Source organism: Vidua chalybeata, chromosome 19 (assembly GCF_026979565.1).
Source record: "Vidua chalybeata isolate OUT-0048 chromosome 19, bVidCha1 merged haplotype, whole genome shotgun sequence".
Taxonomy (NCBI): domain Eukaryota; kingdom Metazoa; phylum Chordata; class Aves; order Passeriformes; family Viduidae; genus Vidua; species Vidua chalybeata.
The window spans coordinates 6,480,691-6,503,096 of record NC_071548.1 but is presented as its reverse complement, the minus strand read 5'-3'; the positions used below and the strand labels follow the sequence as shown (position 1 = coordinate 6,503,096).

Sequence of the window (22,406 nt, the reverse complement as noted above, 5' to 3'; positions counted from 1 at the left end):
GGCCCCGGCTCCCACAGCGCAGCGGGAAGCGGCCGTTTGGTCCCGGACATCGGCGTCCGGTCTGCTTAGCTTCCGCGGGTGACCGGGGCCGGCGGCGGGTCGCCCCCGGCCGGAGGATGCTGCTGCCGGGAACAGGAGGGGACGTGGAGGCCCCGGGCGCGCCGGAGTCACGGCAGGCCGGAGCCGGGGGTTCCGGCCTCCCTGCAGCCCCCCACCGCCGGCGCGGTTGCCCGGGGGTCGGAGTCTCCGCGCCGTAGAGGCTGCTCCCTGTTGCTCTCCGCAGCTCCCGAGGTTTACCGCCGGCCGCTGTCCCCCGGGGCCCGGACGTTTCCAGGAATTGCAAGAAAAATCCTGGAGAAAAAGACGGGTTGTCACCAGAGTGCTGGTCATCTGGGAGAGGGGGAATTCCCTGGAAATGGCCTTATTGCAGACCTCGGAGTTAAACACCGAGGAAAAACAGAGAAAATACTAGACTTTGAATAACACGCTCCTCAGCCCTCCAGAAAGGAATAGGAAGATTGTCTTTACTGGGAAAAAATAATCTATCTGGGATCAGAAAAGGTGAAAATAGTGTAATCTTAAAATAGCATGCAGAAAGTTTTTTTGTCAAACTGGAATTAGGGCTGTCCAACTGCTGCAACTGCATTTTTTACCTTACTGTGTTTGGACTTCCGAATGTAGGCTCAACTCTATGTTTCCTACACACCTAGCATGTGGTTTTGGTTTGCTTGCCATGTTGGTTTTATCTTTCAGTTACTCTTATGTACTCTCAGTTCTTGCTCTGTTCTCACTCAGGCTTTTACCCCCAAATGTTTTATTTAAGTTCTAATCCTGACAACAAGTATTTTTAAAGCCAAGAAAAGCTACTCGCTTGACTGTGCACCTCCTCAAGTGCACTACATTCACCCCGACAAGTTTTTGGTCCCAGCACATTTCTGCATCATTGTATCTTTCTCTATGCTGGCCTAAACCTCCCTCACTGTCCCTGCCAGGTCCAAGCAAGGGATCACTGAGGCTAGTTACGGCAAGTTAAAGAACTTGTCAGTCAGCCCGAGCAGAGCTTTATCTAGAAACTGGTCAGTTAGTGCAAAGTCTGAAGCAGTAAGTCCTCAGAGTGCTCCGGGATCCCTGGAAAAGATGGCATAAACAACTTCAGGACCTCGTAGTCCACTAGGTACAGCAAGAAACCAGAAGGGGTAAGATTGCTGAACTGCATCTTCACAGTAAAGCTACTGTGCCTCCCGTTGCCAGGCTTGCATTCCTCCTGGTGTCCCTGCTCTTTCTCTCCACGGAGGGCTGAGTTCCTGCACTCTGTAATGCCTTGCTTGGTAACCAGCTGGCGCGTTAAGGGGTGACTGATTATGATGCACCAGGGAGGCATCTTATGGCAGAGAGGAATGCATGTTAAAGTTGCAGATCTTTGTCCTAAGAAGTGAAGCAAAGAAATTCAAATTTTGTGTGGCTTGTCTTTACTGAGCCCTCTTCAGCTTTCTGACCTCTGGTTCAGTTGACTCAGGGGAGGGTTTGTTCAGAGCACACCTGCTATCCTTCCAAAGCTCAGTAAAATGTTGTATTACTTTTCATGGCTGAGCAAGGGGCTATGAGGAAGAATGTAAGTCTGTAGGTCTGGTGTAACAGCCTCTCTGATTTCTAAACATTTAAATCTGGTACCATTCAACTCCTTGACATACTGAACTTGAGTGACCATCAAAGTGACACAGATTTTAGGTAATTTCATAATACTTCAGCATGAGAGGTTCACTGAGTTTTAATCTTTTGAGAAGAGCTTCCCTACACTGAATAGATTGACCTCAGTACAAAAAGAAGCTCAGAGAAAGCTGAAAGAATTGGAGTCCTGATCCAGGCACTGGAGATTTGGCATTTTTATTGGTAGGAGTGAAGCAAGCAGGAGACTTTTAATGATTGAGAATAATGTTATGGGAGGTATTGTTTTCATTTAATACCCTTGAAGGTGAAATGTCCTGGATAATGTGCTCCACTATATCCCAAGATATGTCCCTATATGTTCAGTGTATTGGACTATGCTGTACCAAAGCTTATGAGACAGTTCTGAATTCCCTCATACCCTGCCAGGACTAAGGCAGCCCCAGCACTGGCCCTTTAGATGTTTCCCAAGGAAACCCAGGAACCAAGAGGGTTACAGCTGGGTCCTGTGTAAGGGCTCATACCACAGGTATGGTTCCCCTTCACAGCCACCTCTCATTCCCGATTTGAGCCACTCTGCAGCCCTGGCTCAGAGCAAGTTCCCTGTCTCATTGCTCGGGTCTTGTGTTGTGTGTAAATTACCCTATACAGCACTACTCACTGACAGAATCCTGCTTTCACACAGTCATGCTACTGCTGCCTCCTGGCCCCGAGGCCAGGGGTTGTAAAGAACTCCAGGAGAGCAGTAGAGCCCTCTTAAAACCTGGGTACAGATGTGATGTGCTGGGTGGTGCTCTGGTAGGAACCAGGAACAAGTCTCTTGAAACACTCCAGAATTTTTGTTACAGTGATAAGCAGCTTGTTCCGCATCATGTTTTGGAGCTTGTTACTACATATTTCTAGATGTTCACAGCTAATTTCATGTTCATTTTGAAAGAAGAAATAAAAAGTAAAAGCAGGTAAGGTTTTGCTACTTTATGAAGAAGCAAATATGCGTTACTCCCTCTATGCCTGTGACAATGCAGATGCAGACAGTGCCAGGGCTATGTATTGAATGCAAAGCACCAGCTGCCTGAGAAGTGGGACTAGGGAAAGTCATTCCACAGTGTGTTCACTCTAATTACCAAAAAAAAAAAAAAAAAAAGCAATTCAAGACAAATTTTTGGAGGATGTTTGGCTGGGGCTCACCTGGTAGATTTGCAGGCATCCTCCAGCCTGACAGTGGCAGAACTCAGATATAAGGGTGTGTTCAGCCATTCCCAAATGAGGTCCTCTTTCTTTGTGGCACTTTAATGGACTCCAGGTTGTAGTCCACTCCCCCATTTCTCTCCTGATGCTTCTAATTTCAGATAAATATTTGAGATTAGAAGTGGCTCTGGGTATGAAATGTGACCCTTCTCCTCCATGCAACTTCATGATTATGGCATACTATTAATAGCCAGAATCACCTCTAATCCCACAACTTGGAAATGTTCAGCTCAAATTACATTGGTGTCTTTTTAACAGAGCAACATTTCTTTAAGGGATGTGTCACTTCCAGATGCAAAAAAGGTGCAAAAGATGAAACAGCTGCCTGCTTCAGACATCAAATAGGAGCTACACCCATCCAGAAATGAGACCAATGTTTTGGGCCATGAAACCCAAAGTGTATCTTTCAGATTGGAATGGCTGCTCTGCCTGAGCAGGGGGATAGTCACTGCAGTTACAAAGTCATCTTAACTGCTTCTTCACCTCCAACAAAAGTATTAATTAGTGGAAAAATGGGATAGCTTCATTATGCGTGAGATAGTTGCAGAACTTTGGGAACTTTGGATCTCTCCCTATTTTAAAGACTAAGAAGTACTTGAATATCAGATATTTGTTGCACCCGTTTTTAGACAAGTGTGTCAACTTTGAGAAAATCTTTCCCTTAAGTCCTCACACCTCTTCATATATATTTACAGCAAAAGGCAATTGAAAAGGTAGGAAACTATATATCCTGTAGCTCTATAAATGTAATGGCAATGATACTGCCCAATGGAATGAACAAAATGTAAAGATGTTTTTAAGCATTGTTTTTATCCTTTTTACGCCCGGACATCCTTTATTACTATTTCTACATCTCACTGAACTACATCTCACTACGGTATTGGATGGACTTAGGAATCCACATGCATAAGCTAGGGGAGGTCTCTCCATCATTAAAATTCCCATTTTTCTCCCTTCTCTGGCACTGCTGATATGGTTAACACAAGCAAGTGTTATCTTTTATGAAAGTGTCTTTTCTTGAAAGGATCTTTTTATTTTATAAGCCAAGCAAACCAGACATTTTTGTGGGTGCTGGGGTAGAGGTGGAGACTTAACATATAGGATAAATATAGAAGAAGTAGAGAAAAGAGAAAGTATTTGGCATGTGGTTACAACTTAGGCTAAATAAATTCCAGTGGTTACTCAAACTAAAAGTTTTGGGTTTTAGTTGGCTTTATTTTTTTTTTTTTGTGAGTTGTTTTGTTTCCTTTTTATGATAGCAAACTAAACAGACTGTCATCGAATCTGAGACTGCCTTTGATGCAGAGGCCATGCTGAGACTGAAGGGGAAACCCATAAATGAAATAAAGTCTCTGGGAAATTGTGTGTTGTGAAATGTATGATAATTTAGGTTCCTTGGCTGCAGCCATCACTCCTGACCATCTGAGTTTGCAGCACTGACCACGAGGTTCCAAATCAACTTTTTTTTTTTTTTTTTTTTTTTTTTTTTTTTTTTTTTTTTTTTTTTTTTTTTCCAGAAGAAATGTCTCCCAGAGGCAGCAGGATGCTGTGCTTTGTCTGACCACCGGCGCCCCGATTGTGACACTGCCCGGGCACTCCTGTGGCACTGGGAAGGCGGCAGGACGGTCCCCATTCCCCTGTGACATGCGGCGCTCGCCAGGGCTGTTATTTGGCCCAGGAGAACCTCCCTTGTAGGCGCAGGGCTTTTCGGTGTCACTGCTTGGGTGAGAGATACGAACCCCTCAGCCCAAGGGATTTCTGGCCAGCGGCGCTGCCTGGGGACGCCCGGGCCGGCCGGCCCTCGGTTAGGGGTCGCCGCCTGCGCTGCCGGTCAGGGTCCCGGTAAAACGAGAAAATGTTTTATTTCCCTGGAGGAGGACCCCGACACTGGAAACCCAAGGGACAACACAAGCGCCGACAGCCACAGCGGGACGTGCGGCCGGCTCCCCTCCCGCTCCCCTCGGAGCTGCGAGACGGCGGCGGCTCCGGAGCCGCCCCCACCCCGGCCCAGCGGGCAGGGCCGGGGGTAGCCCCCGCCCCATGCCGGGGGAGCAGCCCGAGCCGCCCACCGTCCGCCGTGTCCAAGGGCCGCTGCTGCCGCCAGCCCCTCTCGTGCCCAGGGAACCGCGCTCGCCGCGGGCGAGCCGCTCCGCCCCGGCCTCAGAGCCGCCTGCCCGTCCCGCCGCGGGCCGGCTCCGCCAGGCCGGGACTCATCCGCGACCGCTCGCTTCCGCAGCCGCCGAGCCGAGCCGAGCCGAGCCGGGCCAGCGCCCCCGTCCTCCTCCCCTCCGGCGCGGTGCGGGCGCGGCGGGGCGGGCCGGCAGCAGGACGGCCCCGGGCCGACTCCGCCCCGGCCGCGCGGGGCTGGCACGGCCGGGGAAGATGGCGGCGGCGGGCGGGGGCGGCGCCGCGGTGTCGGTGTTGGCGCCCAGCGGGCGGCGGGTCACGGTGCGGGTGGGGCCCGGCACGGTCCTGCTCCAGGTGGGTCCGCGGCGAGGAGGGGGCTGAGGGGAAGACGGTGGCAGGGCCGCAGGCCGGCCGTGACGCCTCTCTTCTTTCCGCAGGTCCTCGAGGAGGTCTGCAGGAAGCAGGGTGGCAGCCCTGGCGAGTACGGCCTGAAGTGAGTGTCGCCGTGGCGCCGGGCCCGGGTCCGGCTGCCTGCGGCCGCGGGAGAGGCCCCGCCCGCCGCCGTTCTCCGCGCCGGGCCTGGCGCTGCCGGAGCCCGCGGCGCGTCCGGGGCCTGGCGGAGCCAGCGGCGGGCGGGCGGTGGGAGCGCGGGGGGCCGGGGCACGCACTGAACTCTGCTCAGGTCGGTTCGCCCCGGTTTCCCTGTGCCACGTTCCGTTCGGTGCTGGGACAGACGGCGAGGCCCCGTGTCGCTGCCACGGGACACCCACGCGTGCTCCTCATCCAGGCCACAGACCAGCAACGCCCATCTCCCCTCTTGCCTGGGAGTTCGACCCTCTGCTTTTATGGTGTCTTAATTGTGAACTCGTTTGTGTGAGCACAAAAAAAAAAAAAAAAAAAGTACATTGGTATTTAACCAGGATTGGTTATGTAGTTGGTTGCTGTTTATCCTTTAAAACCTTTAAAGGGAGAACATTGATTTGGGTATCTTCTCTGTGAGACCTCTACGAACTGCAGCTGTTTTGGTGTGCAGAATAGCTTTTGTTGATGCTGCTTTTATAATTACCAATTGTTCATTATTGAATCATGTTCTATGGCTTCTGGTCAGCCTCCCGGGAATTCTCTTGCACAATACCTGGACTTTGTATTGCTCATAGGCTCTGTTCTCCCTCAGGTTTCAGAGGAATGTGTTGGACCTGTCTTTGCAGTGGAGATTTGCTAGGCTGCCCAACAATGCCAAACTGGAGATGGTGCCAGTCTCCAGCAGAGCAGGAGCTGGAACCACGGTATGTTCATTTACACACTGTGACCTGTTTTGTTCAGTTACCAGTTGTGCTGATAGGATCCCATCAGATCTAATGACCAAGAGCACAGGCTGGCTTGGCCAGTGCCTCTGTGAGAGACCAGCTGAAGACTGGTTACATTGCTTTCAGAAATAATAATTAAGTAGCTGAAAGTATTAGAGTCTGCATGAGCATGGGGTACCAGCTGTACTAGAGGAGAGTGGGATGGTTTGGGGAGCTGAAAAACTAGTGGTCATGGATAGCTAAGAAGTTAAACATCAGTGATGACTAATTCGGTTCCCTTTCCTAATTTCTGTTTCAGTTGCTGTTGTCCAGCTCTGGATTTTGACTAAATCTCAGATTCTTACAGAATCCTGTTCTGCTGCTTTCCCAGCACTGGTGTTCATGGTGTGTTTACACAGCTTTAGATTCTTTGGTGATATATTCTGTGTTCATCAGTGGCCAAATGTCCCTGTTTAGTATTATTTGCAAAGGACTTTTGGATGGTGTTTTCTCTAGAAATTATGACCACTTTTAGGAGTATAAAAATTTTCTATACATATCCCTGTGGCCATAGGCCTAACTTTTCAAGCGATGCATAGGTGTTACTGAGTGTGAACTTTTCATGCTGTAAAAAGGACGTGTGGTCTTACTTAAGTAGCCTGGGAATGGAAATTTGTCTATCACTAACAGTCATCTTGCTATTTGTTAACTTCCTCATAGGAAGTTTCTCCATTTTCATGTAAGTTTCAGGTCTGTTGGTGCTGATCTCTTAATGTCTGTCAGCCAAGCAGTGTTATTGGTGATTGTTATAGGCAGTTGCTCTAGCTGAGAGAAACTGATAAGTGAATTTTGTGGTGTGAGAAAGCTTTGGAGTCTCTGCTTTAGTTCACTGTGTGACATAATTTTGGGGGTCCCTGATGTTCATGCTTTTCTCTGTAAAACCTCCATGTTGTTTGCTTTGGCACTAATGCCCTTTTTCTGATTTGGGGGTAGAAAGACATTTGTGCTTGAAATAATGTCTTTACTTAAAAAAAATACCACAAACCAGTAGCATCTGCTTAAAATTTTCAGTGAAATGTTGTGGTGGAATGGAGTTTGTCTTCCAGAGGAAAGTGTTTCTCTTGAAATGGTGCAGTGATGACTATCTGACATTTGCATCCAGTTTGGGAGGTACTGACGGAAAACAATGATTTTTTGTTTTTTTTTCCTTGAACTTATATTGAGAGAAAGGGCAAGAAGGACTATTCACTGTTAGGAGAGGGGCTGTAGTGTGGAATTGTTACTCTAGATCACAAAAGAGAAGAGCTAATAGAAGTGTAAGTTGTTACTATTTAGCTGCAGTTCAACAACACAATATACAGAAGTGAGGCTTCCCTGAGAGTGCTGGTTGCTGTGTCATGAAGGTGAGAAGACACAGTAAATGTGCATGTGAAGAGTGGAGTCTAAACTGAGTCCCTGCCCCACAAACCTGAGCAGATTTTATTTGGGAGAATTTCATATTGTAAGAAAAGACTGTACAGAACAACTGACTAAAAAGAATTCCCTACCACAGGGAGAATGTGTTAAAGAACAGGGAATTCTGTAACAGCCAGGTGACTGTGACTGAAATGTAGTGGCAGTTCAGATGCAGACTCAGTCATGCCAGCTGGCTGCAATAATGTTGGGATGAATTTGATTCTGTGTCTTTTGTTATTGTATGTTCTATTAAGATTATGTGTGTGGAAGTAGGTGTGCTTTCCTTTAGTTACAGCAGTTACCCTAGAGACAGAATACAGGTTTTGATAAATCATGAGTTTGTTCAGCAAATCTGATGTTATAAAAATAGAAAGCTTTTGGATTTGCCTTTGCATGGGGAAAATATTGTTTCCTGTAAAACAGTTCTTTAGTGAAAAATGGAACAAATTCCCTTTGTGATAGCAGGTGACGCAGGAGCACCATCAGTACAGCTCTAGTGTTAAAGTTGTCAGCCACTTGTTTTAATGTTTGTAAACTTAGATGATAATTGGCACTGGTCTCTACTATTTTATGTAGCACCTGGGGTTTTGGAAGAGACTTTTCTAATGGAGCGAACAGGACTTTCGTGACATGTTTAGCTTTGAACTGTTGCCCAAAAACTGATGCAACTGGTAGTCTGAATTTCTGGCCTGGATTCTTACAGAATGGTGATGTCAGCTGTCATCGCTCTGCTGTAGCTGAGAATAATCTAAAGCTTGTCTCCTGTGTAGGAGAAACTGGGAGATTTTGTTAGTGGTGGGGTGAAACGACGTTGTACTGTCGGCTCATTATTGATGATGCCACTGTTTCCTTTATGTAGAAAAATTCCTGTCTCCAGCAGATCAACATTTGCAGTCCTGTGAGGACTGGTGGGAGCCAAAGCAGATGACAAATCCATGGAAATCACAGTGAATTGCTGGAATGTGTGATGTCTCTTTCCCACCTCTCTGTAGCTCCTACCCTCATGCTTGCACACACACCTTGCACTTGGTAAGAGGCTGCACTGAGAGTATTAGTAGGGACACATGAAAACACAGAATGAAAGAAAGTGGCTTTGGCTATCTGGGGCTAATGTCCTCCTCAGGCTTTGGAATAAAGCCAGTTTTTGTGGACTTCTGAAAATTAAAGTTGACTGGAGAAACCAGGTTGTATCTAGTGGCTACAGGACTTTGTATGATTTTTCTTTAGACAGGTGAGCTAATTGGGAAAACTTAAAGAGTTAGACATTCTGGAAAAGGCTGAATATTCTCTAAAAGGTTAAGATAACACCTAAAGTGCTCTGCAGAATATTATCTAGAGAATAGATAATTATCTGTCTCTTGGTTAGCTGCTAAACTTTTCCGTTGGGACAGTTAGGAGTTGCAAATTCTTCAGGAGTGACCCCAGCATGTGTTCACTTTAGAAATGTCTTGTTGTTTCTTTTTTTTTTTTTTTTGTTGGGTTTTTTTTTTTTTTTGTGAGGGAGAGGTAGGGAAGCAATTCTCTAAAGACTATGTGGTGCCTTATAATGCATGTGGATATTCACATTCCAGATTGGAAAAGAGTTGTTAAAATCGACAGCTAGCTAGCTCTTGCCTTTTTCTGCAGGTGGTCAAGAACTCGATAATTTATTGACCAGAACTATTGTTGAGATTTTTTGTTACTTCACTCTTAAATTGTATGTCAAAATGTAGTGGTTAGGAAGCATTAGTGAGTTGCAAGTTACAAACGTCATTTCTTTGGACTGGTAATGGTTGTTTAAGTCTTCAGTAAAGCAGGGATAGATGGGGACTGTGTTCATTGTTTCTGTGTGTGGATATGCAAGTGACCTGTTTTGTCCCAGGGAAGTTGTTCTGCAAAATGATGCTGAAGTAGACAGAGCTCTGTGTTGGTGTTTTAGATGGTGCAGCTGCATCAGTCATGTCTGGGTTATTGCAATTTGTTTTGTGTAGCTGTGAAGGCCCCTACTGTAAAGTTTCATCTGGTATAAAACAGAACGCCTCCGTTGCTCATGATGGCATATTATTTGGGATGTTTGCATTGGTTTTCTCTGAATATGTTCAGTTCAAGATACGGCAGGGGAGAGGGGCCCATGAAAGCTGGTTAGTGTTCCAGGATGGCTTCCCCCATGCTCATTCATCCCAAACGAACAGGAATTCAGGCCAGAATTCAGGCCTGCACCAATGAACAAGAAGCACCGCAGTATTTTAAAGAGTTGTGAAGAAGTTTTCATTCAATTTTCAGATTAATTAATTGTGGTGTCCTTATAGGTTCGGATAGCATTACAATTAGACGATGGCTCCCGTTTGCAAGACACCTTTCTCTGTCAACAGACCTTGTGGGAACTTCTCAACCATTTTGCAAAGATCAGGTGAGCAATGCAGTGAGAAAATACTTGTTTGGATGGATCTCTGCATGCCACTAATTACTTGTTACAGTGACTCAGCTAAATCCTTCAAATTTGTAGAATTTACATTTATTTGATTGTGATTTCTCCTTTATAACAGAGATGTTTGCATTTTCCTTGCTCTTTCATATTTGACAATCCATAATTTTATTATTGTTTTTTGATCCAGGAGTACTACTCCTGATTCAGGGTATATACTGGTAACAAACTGCTAAAGCTGTGAAGATGCTGGGATATGTTGCACCACTTTCCTTTTACACAAACCTGTTTGAAGTCAAGTTACTGCTAGAGATGTGTGTGAGAAGCCTGGATGATCTCGATCCCCAGTATTTCTGTGCTGCAGTTCCCTGTAGTGCAGGGGGTTCTTTCGTATGGGTTGCTACTGCTTTTGGGGCTTGCTGTTGTGCAAGTTCTTCAAGGAAATCTGGAGCTCTCAGCAGAATCTTCAAAAGTGGAATCTTCAAAAGACTGATTAGATCCTGTTTAAATGGAAGAATTTTTGGTTCTTTATTTATTGAACATGTACATGGTAGGAATCTTATTATTTTAGTCCAGTCTACATTGAGTGCTACCTCTTGTCTTTAGTTTTGATTTTAGAAGGCTGTATTGTTTTGAAATGTCAAGCTAATAAACTTTTCTCAGAGAAAGGCACTTCTTTTCTATTTTTCATGGTTTGGAAGAGGAAGCCTTGAAGCTGTGACAGCTGTTCTGTTTTTAATCATGGACCATGTCTACAATGTGACCTTTATTAATAAGTACAGGAACAGTATTCATGTAAATGCTAGAGATAAAATAATTAGCTTTCTTTTAATTGAGGAAAGAGGCAGGACAAAAAACACAGGTATAATTTTCCTGAGTGTTTTGAGTCCCCTCTTCTCCCTTACTACACCCTCTGTGCCCTCCGTGAGGAAAGAAGTGCATGTTGCAGTTTGGGGACTGCTAGACTGGTGGAAGGGGTAATTATTGACAATGAAACATAACCTCTGTGTGGCTTTCTCACATATTAGTTGATTGTTTCTTTGGTTTAAATTTTGAGCTTTTCATAAATGTTGCTCTTTTGAAGTGCTTTTATTGGTTACAGGTCATTGTAGTACTACTAGTTAATATACATGTTGCTCTTCTTAAGCTTGTAACTGCTGCAGTGTGCTAAGCATTCATAACTTGAGTTCAGAACACAGCTGCTCTTTTCTGGCCTCTGGAAGCTGAGTTCAGATGTTTGGATGGACTTTGCAATCTTGATTAAGTTCAACAAGCAGCAAAGGTGCTGTGTGTGATTTAGTCACAGAACAAGCTGGATCTACAGCCATCTGTATGAATTTAATGGGCTGAGTTGCTGTTCAATGTGTTTTGATTCAGTTGACTAACTAGTCAGCTAGTTGTTGATGTTTGCTGAATCCTTCCTTGGACTTTCTAACTGGAGACGTTTTCCTGGAATGCTCGGTCGCTCTAAGTGCGTGAGGGGAAGTATTCTAAATCCACTGGAATTTCCTCTGGGTTTCCAGCATCCATCTTGGCTAATTGGGTCTGAAGAAGGTCTGGAAGCTATTGTAGGGCTGCTCCTCCTCTCAGCGTGTGGCAGTCCTTGCACAAGATGTTTACAGGCCCTGTCAGATCACTACATGAAGGAATCTAATCTGCTTGCCGTTCCCCTTCTGAAGAGCAGCACATCAAAGAGAGGACAGTATGTTTGATGTGTGTGCTTGCCTCAGTGGGTGCATGTAATGGATTAGCAGCAGCTGGAGGAGGAGCCTGCTGTTTCCAAGAGTTAGACAAAAATAAGTCTCTGGGGATCTTTGCGTGGAGTCTGTGCTGCAGAGGCTGGTTGAGGGCACAGTGTTGTCTGCTCTGTGATCAAGAAGCCTGCGTTTCTATCTCCCACTCTTGCCCGTTTGCAGTTTCAGCAGCTTTATGGGCTGTTGTCCATAGAGCAGCTGCAATTCAGAGACTCAGAGACATCTGTGATAGTCATTATGATTCTTCACTGCTTCTTCACTTCACTGCTTCTTCTTCTTCACTGGTCATTCATTCAGTTCAGATATTTTCCACGCATTTTTAGAAGACTCTTCAAAGAGTTGCTTGGATTGAAGCAGAAAGCAGTTTTTGGAAAAGTGAATGAAACTAGGTTCTGTAAGTCAAACTGGCTTCCTCTCTATTGGTCTTTGGTGAAGACATGTTCCACTGTACCTAAGACTTTTTTTCTCTTAAATGGTTGTCATCCACTTTTCCTGACACACAGCAGCTTGAGGTTCAAGCTCGTATTCCCTGGCCTGTTCTGTCTGCCTTTTCTGTGATTCTGTACTGTTTCTCTGTGTCTCATCAGTTCTTTATCTTTTGTGCACTGTTCTTGAGGATACCTTAAGGGATACAGCTAAGCTTAATTGGAAGCAAAACCTAATGAAAATAAGGTGGGGATGAGTATCTTTCCTGTGTTGTCTGGAGAAGTCTGAGTGCAGTAACCTGCTATGGTGTGCTGAAGGCACTCTCTGGTCATCTTTTGTTCCAATTCTCCAATTGAGACAAGATTCTTTTTTCTGCCTTTCATCATCAGGTATTGGCCTTGGGAATTTCCTCAGGTACTGCTGCCAGAGGAGCAAGGGAGGGTTGGAGTCTGGGTCTTATATCACAAGACAATGTTCTTCTGTATGAGCAACTTAATCTCTTGATTCCTGCAGAGCATTGTATAGTGCATTTTGTTCCTGAAAGAGAATAACTAATTGCAGAATCACAAATGGAGGCAAACCTATTCTAGTGTTGGTTTGGTTGTTCACCTTGAAGTTAACTGTGTTTCATAATCTGAAACTTGAATATAGTATTTTGGATGCTCTGGTGTGTCTGTTGCTTTCTGCACAATGGGATTTGTTGTGGTGGCTGGGAGAAGTGTTCTGAAATAGTGGTCTTACAGTCTTGGTACTATAAACTCCTTGGAATATGTTGCAACTGGTCTGGAAGTAGTTCTCAGCTGCTGACTTTCCTAAAATAGACCTGACCCTGAAGACTGGTTTTATAGTTTGCTCTATTTGGATTTGCTCTACCTCTGGGTTTCATTGTGACTTGCCTTGTCCCATACCACTGTGCTGTTGCAAGCTTTTAACCATTTGATCAAGATGGCATATAGACTGCTACAATTAAACCAGACATCTCAGTTGTGGTTTGTGCTTAACAGATTTAGTCCCTCACATCCTTCAATTGGAAACCATTGATGTTCTCTGGCTCTTGAGAATTACTCAAAGATTGAGTATCATAATTTTCCAGTGGCTCTCTCGATCCTGAGTGGCTTCTGGTTTCACTTATATGTCATTGTAGCTGAGTTTTGAGTCTAAGTTTAAATGTCCTTGATGAATTTTCATGGAATTTAATGGCTATTTCCTTTCATTTTCCACTTCAGAGGCTGGCTGATTCCCTCTCAGTTCAGTTTCTTTTGTCACTTCATGCTGGGCTAAGTTTGATTATGCAGACTCTGGTCTTCTGCTGGGCAAGCAGGTTGTTAAAGTGCAAAAGGTTATGTTTTTGTTACCATAACAGAAAATGTTACCTGTGTCCTAAGGTGGACTTTCCTGCTGGCTGGGTATATTGCATGTCTGTTAGTGGAGTTCCAAGCTTTTCTAAGAGCAGGAGCCAGCGTGGCCACAGCGCAGACAGACCGTGCAATGTACAGTCAGAACCAGACGCTTGATTGCCTGAGTGGATTTTGACTGGTACTTAAGGGATCCTTTTCCTACATAACTCCTTGACATAACTTTGTTTCTGGTAATATTGCATCTCAAAATAGAAGTGTTTAAATTATGTGATGCTGAAGGCACAATGTTTTAAGTGGTGGGACTCTGTTCATTAAACTCCTTTCCAGGAAAAGTCATAATGCAGCAAGCATTCACTGACATCACGTTCTTGGAGTTAACCCTGTTCCATGCCCCAGTTACGATGCTCACAAATTTAGGCACAAGATAGGGAATGTACCCTGAATGTACAAGTATAGGTATAAGTGATGTACTAGAGAGAAGCAGTCTGAGCTTCTGCTTAAATTTTGGGACACTTGAATGCCAAGCTGATCAATGTTTTGCAGCTGTATTTAGGAGAAAGTGCAGCTATTACTGCTACTGGGGAATTACAAACAATACAGGGTAATGTGAAGTAGAAATATCTTCCAAAACTTCTACTTTTCACTGAAAACTACTGGATTTTTTTCCAGGCTGCTAGGGTCCTGCAGGTTTTATTTTTTTCCTGTGAAATTCACTGCAGGGACTAGAATCTGGTGGCTGAAGAGACAGCTAAGTGGAAGTGTTCACATAACCCTGTAAGTCACTCATTTGCAAAGCTCCTTTGGTGTTCAATACCAAACACTTGTGTAGTCAGGCATGAAATGGCAGGCTGACCTTGGGAACTGCCTCCAGATGTCTCAGGAGGTGAGCAAGGATGTTCCTGGTCTGCCAGGTGGATTTCCTTATCTGCTTTGCAGAGAGGTGGTTTCTCTTCAAGTCACGAGTGATGGGTGATGATTTCCTGGTGGGGTGAGTGGAAAGCCATTCCCTCCACCTACCCCCCCCGACTGGACTGCAGAGAGCAGTAAGAAGAAGGGAATTTACTATGAGGAGGAGTTAGAGCTGTTCTGTGTTTCATGATAAACCAGTTGTTGCAGTGCAGATGGGATATAGAGTGCAGCTCTTTACCATGGGATATCCTGGTGCAACTGCAAGCACAGGGAGCTTGAGACAGAATGTGCTAAGAAGAGCTACTGGGGTCTATGGAGAAGGATAAATCTTGTCAGTTCTCATTGTGTAGATGGGGAATTTTGTGGGCAATGTTATTATCTTTTGTAGTTTCCCGGGCTGAGTTAGGTTGAAATGTGTGAATCTGAAACTTCTGTAAAAATGCTTTTGCGAATTCAGACAGGTATATCTTTCCAAACCAGCACCATCTTAGAGCGGACAGTGTTTTTCTGGTCACCTCTTAGATTGGCATGCTTGGGATGAGAAGCAAAGCATTCTCCTCAGTCTCACATTTTACCACTTTCTCGTCTGATTTCAGTTTGAGTTTCACTTTCCTGAAAGTGGAAACGAATGTGACAGAGCTTCTTCTGGTGTTGAATCAAATGCTCTCACTGATTCCAGTGCTTCAGCATAATGTACTGGTTAATTCTGTAAGGCTTTTTACTTTTCTGTAGACATCTGAGGTTTTCTTACTGAAAGTGTCAATCCTTTTTTTTTTCCCCCTTTTGAAATCAGATCATCTTGGCTGGATGAGAACTGAGAATTCCTGTGATAGGCTGTGATTGTCCTTTCCCTGTCTGTCTTTTGTATTTGAGCAAGTGAATATGTAATAAAGCTTCTCTTTTACTGGAATGCCTCAGAATTGCTTATCTAGAGGAAAATGGAAAGAGTAGCATCTTACTGGTTTTTCCCCATCTCGATGCTAAGGGTCCTTCACTTCCATCTTCCTCTAGAGATGGGCTGTGAGGAGTTTGCATCATTGCTCATACGTGTCCTACATCACTGAAATCCTTACATATGGGTTGATTTTCACTTTGTCTACAGTGACAGCCTTTCATTTGGCTCTACTTGTTTCATGGTCTCCAGAATCTGAAAGTTCATGCTCTTTGTTTTTGTTTGCTTACTTTCTCTTTTCTTTTTTAAAAATGATAGTAAGGCAAGTTTCTTGTCCTTAGTTGATTGCTTTGGAGCAGTATTTAATTTTGTTTGTTGTTGTGCATATGTGAAAAGAAATGGATCTCTCCCCAGTGAATTCAGTCTAAACTGTGGTGAAGTTTTTAACTTGGATTAAAAAGAGCAAATATAACTAGATAACATTTCAGATTGGGTACTGAGGCACACAAACAGTGATGAGTTTAAATTTACCTAGTATGATCAGCTAATTTCAGAATTTAAGTATTTCTTTGTTTTTAAACTTTTAGGCTGTGTTTAAGGAAAAGTGAATGCATTGAAGCAAAATGTTTACTTAGTCTAACAGTGATCCTGTGAACTGTGTAGTGGTTATTGCTGGAGAAAAATGGAGGACAGTGTTTCCTGCTGATTTCACTTTGTACTGTTCCTCTGTGCTGGTTTTGGAGGGGGTAGGCTGTTCTGCAGATGCTGCAGTGTTTTGCTCTTTCTTGCAGGGAGTTGATGGAACGGGATGGTGAATTGTCTCCAGTCTGTATTTACATGCGAGATGAGGTAAGGCAGCAAAGGCCTCTCAACTGTCTCATGTCCCTAAAACATAAGAAAACTTAGTTCTGCTTTCCAGCCTGGAAAGTGTTTCTTTTGAACTTTCTTGAGAGGGGAAGTAGAAAAATGTTGGTCTTTTCAACGCATGACGTGTCTGTATGGAAAAAAGCTCTCTTGGAACGTAACCTTGTGCTGTTGAGACCTCTGAGCCCATAAAATGAGCTCAATGACCTATTTGTGTTTTTCTTTCCAGCTTCTTTTAAAGCTTGAGTCAAAACAGTGTTTTCATTTTAATAAATATTTGCTTTTCTCTGTTTTGATCTTTTGCTATTAATGTTTTGTTAAATATTTTGTATGTGGATATTCACTCTCCCTAGCTGTCCCCTTTACTTCCCACTGACCTCCGTGGACAGATCGTCTTTATTCTGGAACAGGTCATTACAGACGGAGAGGAGGTGTATGTAAGGAAATAATCTGTCTTGCAGCTCTGAGATGTTGCCTGTCGTTTAACTTCTGACATAAAAGTAGCTTTGCTGTAGTTGGATCCCACTTGGATGTGTGTATGGGATGAAAATATATGTAGGTCATCTTCCACTGAGATGATTTAATAAGCTGTGAATTTGGTGAAAGAGTACAAGTTGATACAGATGGATACAGGTCTGATTTTCAACTGCAGGAGTGTGTTTTCACCTGTTTCTTGTGTTGTGTGGTGTTTCTTTGGATACAAGTTTCTTTCTATAAAGAGCTTTACATGCTTTCCTGGGGAATCAGAGGCCATAATTACTCTCCTCTGGTTTTGTTGTAGATATCAGGAAAAGATACCCTGGAGAAGACAACACTGAAATCACTTGGCCTGATTGGAGGCAATGCCATTATCAGGTTGGGAGAAGCAAAATTTGGCTTCTTTATTTTCCCTTTCCACTCTGATGGTGAATTTATTTTGTTTTAAGTACCAAAAGAAAGACAAAAAAAACAAAAAGAAAAGTCACAAAAAAAGAGCCAAATTAAAACATTGTGGCACTCAGAAATTATTGCATTTGCCTGTTTATCTCAAACTGCTGTCCAGATGTGCTTCACACAGCAGCAGATGCTGGCACTGACCAATCGTGTGCAGATTAAAAGAGCTTGTTTGTTTGTTTCTTTTTTTTTTTCTTTTTTTTTCTTCCTTCTTTGAGTGGAACAGACAATTCAAAGTTAAAAGTCTCTCTGAGAGGCTAATCAGCTACCACTTCATTCTTCCCTGCTCTGTATCTCAGGCACTTAACTCCCAGCTGCTGCAGGCCCTGGTGGCTGTTGGGGGGTGAGTTTGGGACAGGGGCAACCTTTCTGATCTGACCAGCTGTGTGGTACATACGGAAGGCAGGAGTGATTAGAAGCTATGCTTTACAACTGGCTGCTGTTTTTCTCTAGAAGGCAGTTTTCTTCCAGAGGAGTGGGTCCCTGTTCTGTTGTTTTGCACAACTCCCTGACCCTCTACCCCACACTTCTCAGCAACTGGAGCTTGTTCTCTGTAAGCATCTGGAAGAAGAAAGTTGTTAAATCAGAGTGTATTTGAGTCAGCTGTTGTGTTTGTGTCATGGACACATTGCAGGGAGGACAGTACTCCTAAGATTATTATTTTATTTTTATTCCTTTTGGTGTCTTCTTCAAGAGTTGTCATGAAGAAATGCAGTTCATCTGGTGGGGAGGAAGTTGTGGGTGCCACGGTGCCTTGTAAGGAGCCAACAGTGAGGCGAGGCTCTATGGAAGAAGCAGTGGATGTGCCTCTACCTCAAGCAAACACATTTCCAAAGGACTTGGAGCACAGGGATGTGGCTGTATCTTTAAACAGCTGCACACACAAGCAAGACTCGATTAAAGATTCTCATGCTAGCTTGGAGGAGCTGTGGCATTCTCCAGAGCCTGAGCCTACCCCATTTGTCCCTTTTTTTGGAGATGGAGAGCATCTGGGGGACTCTCCTGTAGCTGTACCACCTTCAAAGCTGCCAACAACTTTTTCCAGCCCTGGAGGCCCTTCTAAGCCAAAGAAGTCTAAGAACAGCCAAGAACTGAGAAAGGAGCAAGAACAGGTAAGGGAAAATGCATTTGCAGTGTGGGCAACAAGGGCTTTTTTTTTTATCCTGCTTTACCTGAGGCTGCACTCCCATGAGGAAAAAGAGGTTTCCAGATTTAGGACTTTTTCCCTGTGTCACGGGATTAGGTGCCTTAATGGCATACAGTTCTGCCTGAGTTCAGAAAGGAAGCAGGAAGGATTTGAGTTTAAGAATTTGCTGTCCAGAGGTAGGCAAAACTAGGTATCCTTGATGAATAGTTCAAATAGAGATGACACAGCTGCATTAAATCACAGTCCAGAAGATCCTACACCTCAGTGCCACAGATTTAATGAAAAAATGCCCACTTTGTTACCTGAGCCCCATGACTTAGTTTTCTTAGTATTGCAGATGAAGCAGAAACCTTCCATCCTTTTCCTTTTGTATTTCTGTTTGCTTATAGAAGTGTTTTTTGTCTTAATCTAAAATATCTTGCTTCTGAAGTAGTCTACCTGTCTCTATCTTCCAGAAAGACAGATTGCACATCTCTCCATTGTTGGTGTCTCTGAAATAAAACTGTGTTTGTTAAAATTAAAAGTGCTTGAGCCCATGTTGAGATACCAGAACTGATGGCTGAAAAGTGCTGTGATGCCAGAGTCACCTGGGAATGACATTGAAGTGTGTTTTCTGTAGGGCAGCTCTATGGAATTGAGTGCCTTCAGGAAGGTTGGGTATGTCTGGCAAGTAGCGTAACATGAAGTACAAGAGCCATTTAATTAATAATTTACTCCTTGTTGTTATGCACTGAGAGTTTCCTATTCTGGATTCTCAGTGAGTGGCTCTTTTCTTGCTCCTTTGGCTCATCACTGAGGCCAGCTTTCATATTCAGAGATCCCCTTTGTTGTTTCCGACTCTTTAGTACCTCCTGGAGTTGGAGGTTTGAATCTCCTCTGGTCTGATCCAGCCAGGATTGAACAATACAAAGCTATAAGTAGAAAGAAAGGATGCCTAGGGATCTTCAAAGGGAGCTTAGTCCAGGAGGGATTTAGCAAGACTGTGGATGCTTTCACGTTGATGTAGAGGCTCTACCTTAGTTGACTTCTTTGTGGTTGCAGCCTATTTTTGATGAGTTCTGAATTGTTTAGGAACAGAAGCCAGACCCTGGAAGGACTCTGGAGCAGTTATGAACTGCACAAGTAGCAGAAAGAGGCCATGCCAACCTGCAGTGGTGAATATTTGAGTGTATTAGAAACATGTTTGGGTCTGTCTAATCAGTGTTATTTAACCTTTTGGAGCAGACCCTTTACATGGAGAATTAAACAGTAGTCTGGGTGATTTGTCCAGTCTCATGTGTTGCTTGCTTCAGTTGCACTCTTGTCTATGAGGGGTTTGCAGAGGAGGAGTTTCCATTGTGTCTGGGAAGGGAGAAAAAGTGCAAGGGTTTGTGGTGGTATCCTTCACCAGTCTTGTTGCCCACATTTCTCTGTGCACTGCTGGGGGGAGAGGCAGAACTCCATCATTTCACTGATTCACAGCCTGATGTGTAGCTGTGCTTTTGGGCATGGGCTGAGTGGTGGTGACTGAAGGACTCACATGAACTGATGTCTTTCTCAGAATCGCAGTCCAGTTCAAACCACTTCTGGAGCCAGCCGCCCTTCCACTCCGAGAGCAGCTTTGGAAGCAGCTGCAGATTCTGTTGGGGGAGTTGTGTCCTTGTGTTAAACAGCATGTGATTTTGACGGCTGCTTTCAAGCCCTTTGATCTCTCGTACTTTTGCTGCTGATTGATTACATTTTGTTCCCTCCTCCACCCCTGCCATCTTCCACTTTCCTCCCAGCGGCAACAGCCAAGTAGGGCTAGCCACATGGCATCTGCTTTTTGTCCTTTTTCAGTCCTGGGGAAAAAAAACCCAAAACAAAACAAATTATTTTTAAACATCAAAGGTCCGTTTTTGTAAAAGAATCTTCCCATTAATGCTTTGCCTGTGTGTGGTTTTTGAAGCTGAAGAGAGGCTGGATAAAATCTGTGCCGGCATCCCTTCGTTTCTTGGGCTAAAGATGGTTTACAGACAGCTGCAAGCTGACTTTGATGTCAGAATGTTAATTATTAGAAGGTAACTTTAAACCAGATTGAGCATGAGATTAGAGCTCCCAGAGGTGGTGGGGAGGAAGTGGGTCTCTGGGGAGAGCTTGCTGCTGTGGAAAGCTCAATGACCCCTATTTTACTTAAATCATAAGAGTTTTCCTCAGCTTACCTGGTTCCCTGGGACCAGGATGGTGACCACAGAGTGAACTGCATTCTTCCTGACACTTGGCTTTGTCACATAGGCTGCACTTACGTAGATGCTGCTGTGAATATATGGCTTCAGCCTCATGGTGAAAAGTGCCTGACATTTCAGCTTTGGTGGAAGAACAGACTTTGAAGAAGGAAGATGCCAAACCTTAGCAAAGCATCTTTCACTCCTGGAAGAAGTAGGACAGCAAAATGCACAGCTTGCTTTCCTCCAGTTTACGTAATGGAAAGTAGAACATCCGTGTGGTGGCCATTTATTGTTACAGGAGATGATTATCTTTTGTCACAGTTGCAGAAGACACTGCGTGTGCAGTGGGTTGGGAAGTGGCTTAGTATTCCTGGAGTCTCTGTTGTAATCATTGTGGGAAGTTAATTTTTGAATTCTGTCTGTGCTTTAGGATTGTTGGAGCCCACAGCAAGAAGAGGAGTGAACACTTGGGACTGGAATATATGTCTGCCTTGTGCCATCTTGTGATTCCCAATGCCTTGGCAGATGCCATTAACTGTCACCATAATTTGGATGGGGGCTGGCCCTTTCCCTGTGGAATCCCACTGCTGTTGGGATTAACTGACATCCTTGTTAGAGCCAATACTAAGTGGTAACTTTAGAATTTGCTAATACAGACTTTGGAGTTCTCTCCATCGTGTCCTAGTGCCCTTCACAACATGCCATAGGATATGCCTCCTCAGTCTTTTGGGTTTGGGCTTTTTCAGAAGACGTCTGTTTTCACTACATGTTTAGAATGAAATGAAAGTCAAGCCTGTTTGAGGAGATTAAAGTACACTGGGTTCTTGGGGGGCCTGATTAATTCTCCTCTGGCCTCTGACAGAGATGTGCCCTCACTGGAGCATCAGTGGGCAGTGGTGGGATCACGGTGCAACCTGCTTCCCAGCAGATGGTCCTGGGCACTTGGGGTCCTTCCTGCAGCACTGGCTGCCCCAGGCCCAGGGAAAGCTGCAGCCAGGCTCCTGTACCCGCTCGTTAGGGCTGACCCTGCTCAACTTTCTAAAAGTAGCCAAAGGTCCCACCCACACAACCTCCATCTTTTAATTTCTCAAATTGCCCTTTAGTGCCCACAAGTAAAGTGAACATTGCCTTGTAATTTGTGTTGTGCTTTAGACAATTGAGAAGACTCCTGTTCCCAAGTGGCCAGTGCCTGGGGGAGGGGTGAGTGGATGAAGGGAGGACATCCGGGTGTTAATTAGGATTGGAAAGAGTGTATGAGAGAATGAGGGGAGAAGAAATGGACAGCGGGTTCACTCGAAGAGCCTGTGGCATTGTTAAGCTGGCAGCTGACTAGGAAGAAATGCTGGATTAACTACCAAAATTTTTGTTCCTGTGAGCCTCTTCAGCCACGAGCTGTGTCCTCCCTGCATCTCCTGTGGCCTTCAGTATGCTGTTTGCATACTGTCCTTTAAACAGTTCTGGAATTTTAAAAGTTTGACTTGCTTGAGATCCAGGAGGTGTAACTGCCTCTCGTATGCTTGACTCTGGTCGTGGTTTGTATTCACATAGGCACAGCTGCTGCTTTGGGCAAAAGAGAGAGTAGCCAGCACATAACCTTTCCTGAGGAGGGATCCATTAAAGTCCTGCTTGCCTGCAGAGATGGCAAATGCTCTTGATCTCAGTGGTTGGGGCTGAGTTTTTTAGGGGATTGTGGGTATTGGCTTGTTTTGTTTTGGTTTTTTCATAACTGCAACCACAGTTTGAGCTAGGCCC

At 44.6% G+C, this 22,406-nt stretch overlaps 1 protein-coding gene across 2 annotated transcripts in view; it reads left to right on the top strand.

Moving 5' to 3' along the window:
* Positions 1-3,462: 3,462 nt before the first annotated feature.
* Positions 3,463-22,406, top strand: part of ASPSCR1 (ASPSCR1 tether for SLC2A4, UBX domain containing) — a 37,684-nt gene continuing 18,740 nt past the window's right edge. The window contains exons 1-7 of one of the 2 annotated variants that reach the window (XM_053960140.1): positions 3,463-5,394; positions 5,478-5,533; positions 6,215-6,326; positions 10,070-10,170; positions 16,316-16,373; positions 17,170-17,243; positions 18,016-18,433. In XM_053960140.1, coding sequence (XP_053816115.1) covers positions 4,954-5,394; positions 5,478-5,533; positions 6,215-6,326; positions 10,070-10,170; positions 16,316-16,373; positions 17,170-17,243; positions 18,016-18,433 — 1,260 coding nt within the window. In that variant the 5' untranslated portion in view covers positions 3,463-4,953. The remainder of the gene's footprint in view (positions 5,395-5,477; positions 5,534-6,214; positions 6,327-10,069; positions 10,171-16,315; positions 16,374-17,169; positions 17,244-18,015; positions 18,434-22,406) is intronic. The other variant, XM_053960139.1, reaches the window with a different exon arrangement.